Source organism: Acanthisitta chloris, unplaced genomic scaffold (assembly GCF_000695815.1).
Source record: "Acanthisitta chloris isolate BGI_N310 unplaced genomic scaffold, ASM69581v1 scaffold16159, whole genome shotgun sequence".
Classification (NCBI taxonomy): Eukaryota; Metazoa; Chordata; class Aves; order Passeriformes; family Acanthisittidae; genus Acanthisitta; species Acanthisitta chloris.
In genome coordinates this window covers 1,376-6,987 of record NW_008693275.1, presented here as the reverse complement: position 1 = coordinate 6,987, position 5,612 = coordinate 1,376, and the positions used below count along the sequence as shown (strand labels likewise).

At 44.7% G+C, this 5,612-nt stretch overlaps 1 protein-coding gene across 1 annotated transcript in view; it reads left to right on the top strand.

The window, feature by feature from the left end:
* Nucleotides 1-4,273, top strand: part of LOC103810133 (bromodomain and WD repeat-containing protein 1-like) — a gene marked incomplete at its 5' end in the record, with an annotated part of 37,436 nt that extends 33,163 nt beyond the window's left edge. Inside the window, 2 exon segments of the mRNA XM_009083022.1 lie at nucleotides 1-734; nucleotides 3,171-4,273. The exon segment at nucleotides 1-734 is cut by the window's left edge and continues 38 nt beyond it. Of these exon segments, the coding sequence (XP_009081270.1) occupies nucleotides 1-734; nucleotides 3,171-4,273 (1,837 nt within the window).
* Nucleotides 4,274-5,612: the final 1,339 nt, after the last annotated feature.

The window sequence follows — 5,612 nt, the reverse complement described above, 5'->3', positions numbered from 1 at the left end:
GAATGCCTCGGCCGCAGCCCGGAGGATGCTGCTGGAGGGATCCGAGGATGATGCAGGCCTGAAGTCTGAGAGTGAAAAGGAAATGGGACAGCAGCTCAGCAAGAGGAAAAGTCTCTCTCAGCCAGGTTCATCTGCTCCACGGAGGAAGTTTGTGAGTGAATCTGAAAATGGCACATCAGACTCTGAGGCTGACACACAGCCAAGGCACAAAAACTGGCAAAGCAGCGACCACAAACAGCCCTGGGACACAGTCCCTTCTGTGTCCCCCACAAGGAAAAGTCCCACCGTGGACTTCTCAGAGGAGGACTCCAAAAGCCATAATTCTGGGGAAGGGAGCAGTCCAAAAGTCTCTGACCAGTCCACACTGGCACATGCTAAGCCTGCAGTGAGCAACTCTGAGGAGGATGAGGCAGATTCAGAGTTGGATCTGTGGAATGGCAGGAAAGCAACTGGTCTGCAGCCTGCTGCTCCTTTAAAAAAAGCAAAAGTGTTGAGTGACTTAGAGGACACTGCAGAATCTGAAACAGGAGACAGACAGGAGGACAACAGCTTTGTCTTGGAGAGTTTGGTGCCAACCAGGATTGCAGGGAGATCCAAAGGTGCACCCAGTGCTGGCTTCAGTCACTCCTCTGCCACAGACTCAGAGACAGATGTCACCAACAGTAATTACTGTGAAACTCTTTCCAAGACAAAAAGGAGGAAGAGGAAAGGAAAAACAAAAATCCCTAGAAAAGGTAAAGTCTTTGAACTTAATGCCTCAAACTCTTAGTACTGAGTAGATGACAGAGGAAAGGGAGCAGTGGGTTCTCTTTGACCTGCTCCTTGTTTTGAGAGTTTCAGTAACAGAACTCTCTGGTTTGTAGTTCTCTTACTTTGTGGGGAAAACTATAGTTCTTAGTTCAGATTATCTTCATTTTCTGTTGAGATTTTCTGTGCCAACAAAGACTTTCAGCAGTTCTTTTCAGGTGAAATAACTTTATTGATAGTTTTTCCAAATGAATTTGGTTGAAAGAGGGTTTAAATATTCTCATGCCCATAGTGTGCAGCAAAACCTGTAACTTGATTTGACTCCTGGGTTTTATTCTCTCAGTGATGTGTAGAGTCCTTAAGATACACAGACACTTTGCAGAAGTGACATTTACCATCCTACTTGTTCCCAGAAGTTCAGTTCTTTGACTTTTGGAGCTTTTTGTGTATGATTTTGCCTGTCACTCAAACCCTTGTGTGTCCTGACTGACACATTATGATCTGGAGAGTTGCTTTTTGGTTTTGGGGGAAGGGTTTAAGCTTTTCAGAACTGAGGTTGATTAAAACAAGTTCTGTACATTATGTTGCCTTCATATTATTAGGGATTTGGTCCTAATTTGGAATTTGAAAGACTGTTTTGAGGTTGGTGTTTGGTCTAAGCCTTCCAAACCTGTCACTGTGCTTCAGGAATGTTGAGAAGAAAATTACTGTGTCTTAAATGAATCTGTCTTGAGTTTTACACAAGGAATACTTGTTTTGGAGTAAGATCTTAGTTTTTATAGCTGCTAAACATACTGAAAATGTGTCTTAACTTTTTATTATTAGCCATGTGAAAGGATATAGCTGGATAATTGGGAAGAAGGGAATCTTTTAATAGCTTTATAGAATGGAAATGTCTTTCATATGTCAGAAGTCCTGAAAGCTGCTTTGGGGTTTTTTGGAGTCTTGTACTATTGCTCTGAGAAGATTTAATGACACTTAATAGAGCAAAAAGGGAAGATATTTGTACAAATTCCTCATTTAGTGGGAATTGGTAGCTTTTGGAGGAGGCAGTTGAGAACATTTCCCTTCTTAAGCTTGTGTTGCACCTCATTTAGGTACTGCTGGAGCACATCATGCTTTATTTAAATACATCAATAAAATGCACAGAATACAAAAAGTATTAATAGAGAGGGGCACATAGGTATTTATAAAGTATCTCTTTGCAAATAGATGTGTTTTTTAGATACAGAATTATAGAATCACAGAATCAACCTGGTTGGAAAAGACCTCCAAGATCAACAAGTCCAACCCTACCGTGGTCACTAGACCATGGCACTAAGTGCCACATCCAGTCTCAGCTTGAAAACCTCCAGGGATGGGGAATCCACCACCTCCCTGGGCAGCACATTCCAATGCCTGAGCACTCTCTCTGTAAAAAATCTCTTCCTAATCTCCAACCTAACCCTCCCCTGGCAGAGCTTGAGTCTGTGCCCTCTTGTCCTGCTGCTGGTTGCCTGGGAGAAGAGACCAACCCCCACCTGACTCCAACCTCCTGTCAGGGAGTTGCAGAGGGTGATAAGGTCTCCCCTGAGCCTCCTCTTCTCCAGGCTGAACACCCCCAGCTCCCTCAGCCTCTCCTCATGGCACTTGTGCTCCAGTCCCTTCACCAGCCTCGTTGCTCTTCTCTGCACCTGCTCCAGCCCCTCAATGTCCCTCCTGACCTGAGGGGCCCAGAGCTGAGCAGTTAAGCAATTTTCTGTAACACCTGTTATAGCTCCATAGTATGCAGCACATTTTTGTATGTAGATAAAATCAGTTTAAAGCCAAGCCGTTGTGCAGCTGATCAGCACTTCGTGCACTGCAGTACCTGCTGCAGCTGAGCTGACTGACGGCATGGCTGGATTTTCCCGCCCACTATTCCAGGTTTGGGGCTTGGCCTGAACTCCAGGACAGCTTGAGGAACAACTTCCACAAGACACAACTATGTCTTGATTTAAATGCTCTCCCAGACTTTGTTGGTAGTGGAACTGGTTTAATACTCCCTCATTCTGCCTGTGCCATCTCTGTACCTTTGCAGCATTTAATTGAGGATGTTCAGTGTGTCATTTAAGTGAGTTTATTACACAGATTCACTCCCAGTTTAACATGTTGCAACATTGACGCCATTGATCCTCATAGCATCATTCACAGAACCTTAGAATTTAAGGGTTGGAATGGACCTTACAGATCATCCAGCCCCAACCCTTGCCCTGGGCAGGGACATCACCTCACTAGATCAGGTTGCTCAAGGCTCATCCAGCCTGGCCTGGAACACCACCAGGGTTGGGGCAGCCACAGCCTCCCTGGGCAGTTTATTGAAGGTAGCAGCATTTGTGCTTACTAAACCAACTATTTCAGCAGTGTAAGGTATTAAAAAGAACTTCTAAACCTTTATTTTGTAGAATCAGCCTCTGAGGAGACAGGACAAAGTGCCAAAGTGCTGAGGAGCAGAACCTGCATCATTAACTACAAGAAGCACATCAGGGTGTCCAACGTGGCTGAGAAGAAGAACCCACGCAGATGTGCCACCCTGGCAGCTAACAAGATCAAGATCATGAGTGACGCAAAGGAAGAATTATCAAGCTCAGAAAGTGTTTACACAGTCAAAAAGAACCGAAGGCAACTTCAAGGCAACGTGTCTGCAGTGTGCAGGAAGAAGCTGTTTGACAGCTCAGAGGCAGAGGCTTCCTTGATGTCTGAAAATGAGAGGGAACAGTTTTCTGGCAGGAAAAAACTTCCCTGCCCTGAGTCATCTACACCTAAAAGAAAATACATCAGTGAGTCTGAGAATGAAAGGAGTGGATCCGAGGCAGAGCCTTGGAAGCAGAAGGAGAGCCACAGACAGGCAGGCAGGATGAACTGTGCTGCAGTGTTTGACTTCGACTCTTCAGAGGAGAATTCCACAAACCACAGGGTGGAGAACGGAGGGAGCTGCGGCGTTTCTAGGCAGGCAGCCCCAGCCCACAACCACTGCACGAGTAACTCTGAGGAGGAGAGAGAGTCTGACCTAGCTAAACCCCAAACGAAAAACAACAGAGTAGCAGCGAGGAAAAAATCTCGTGCTTCTTTCAAAAGGTCCCGAGTGTTGGCTGGCTGCAAAGAAACAACAGAATCTGAAAGTGGGGGGAAGAAAGAGGAGAAAAGCTCAATCTTGGAGGACTTGGGAGCACCTGGAAGTTCCAAAACCAGTTTCAACTGCTTTTCTGACACGGACTCTGGGACTGAGAATGGCACCTACAGCGACGCCACCGAAACGAGGAAGAGGAAAAGGAAAACAGAACCTAACAGGCGAGAAATCTCCAACTCCTACTCCCTGAAGCCTTCCAGGAGACCCCAACGAAGGAAACGTTGGAGGCCCAACCAGGAAAACGACTCGGAAGACCTGTCATACAGCAAATACCAGCGGGCAAACCGGCGCTCCAAGATCTGCACGCGCAACCGCGGCAGGAGGACTGTGCGCTACCACGACGACGGCGACAGGGGCCTGGAGGATGGAGAAACATGACATGAGAAAGAAAAGCCAGCATCCCTTTTTTTTTTTTCCTTTTGTTGGGTTCTTTTTTTTGTTTTGTTTTTGTTGGTTTTTTTTTTTTTAATGGGAATAGCACTAGGAACTCCTGCTGGCTCTTCTTTGTCCTACATTTCAGGGAATATATTTATATTTTTCTATGAAAAAGTTATGAATGTGATTAGCTGATGACTTTTCTCCTTTTTCATATTTTTGACTTGCACTTGCCTGCCCATGTAGCAGCATTTAGCACAGATGCCAAAATGTGCCTCATTATAGGGGCAATTTTTTTTGTCTTTACTGGTATTTTATTACATATAACAAGAGTTTAAAAAAAAAAAGGAAAAAAAAGTTAAAACACTGAGCAAAACAGGTTCATAGCAGTATGTGGAGTATTATCGTTATGGGTGCTGCAATGGAGTAGTGCTACCTTGGTCATGCAACATTCAAGGACAGATTTCAAACATCTCTAATGCTGTATGAAATCATCTACAATAGTAACAGGCTTCTAAATAATCCTACACGCTAGAAAAACCTGGTGGGTGCAAGCACTGCATCCAAAGAGGAGTGAAAAGGCTGATAACTTCCCAACCTGATGAGTACAGGTGTCAAGTGTCCTATGCTTGCATTGTGGATAACCAGTTCACAGTGAAGAAGAGGGTTTGTCAGTTGTTGGTGCTGGTGATGAGAAGGTTCTGCTGACAGGTAGTAACTATCATCATTAATGTGACTTCTATACTGTAAACTTTAAGATGATGAAATGCAGGTGAACTCTTGGGCCTAAGGGTTTTTGTGTGTTTTCTTTATAAAATAGAAAAACAAACAAAACACTTGTTCTGTTTTCTTTCTGCGTGGAAAAGCTCGAGGTGCAGAATTCTGACATTCCACACCTTTGTTTTGCTCCGTTTCTGTTGTTGCTCCTTATTTAAAGTGCTTGGATGTTAGATTTCCCATGGATTGAACCTTACCAGTGTCTGGTCATTGTAGTGCATCTGTTTTCCAAAGGTTTGAAGTGGCTGTTGGTGACAAGAAGGAATTCTTGCATAGAAGATGACCTGTGAGTTCCTGGATGAACATGTCTCAAACACAAGAACACACAGCAGCTCTGAACTCCTCCCTTTTCCCTGGAGTTGTGCTGGTGGGAGCCCAATTTCACCTGCCCTCAGCCCAACACCAGGGAATCTCTGTTCCTTCCCCACTCCCCTTCCCCAGATTTCCTCCCTCTCTGCAGGTTTCCTATCTCACACTTGGTAAAAGTTGGCTGTTCCTGATCTCATAGTTCAACAGACCTGTTAGAACATTAGATTTATCCTAATCCAGTTCATGCTGCAAGTTT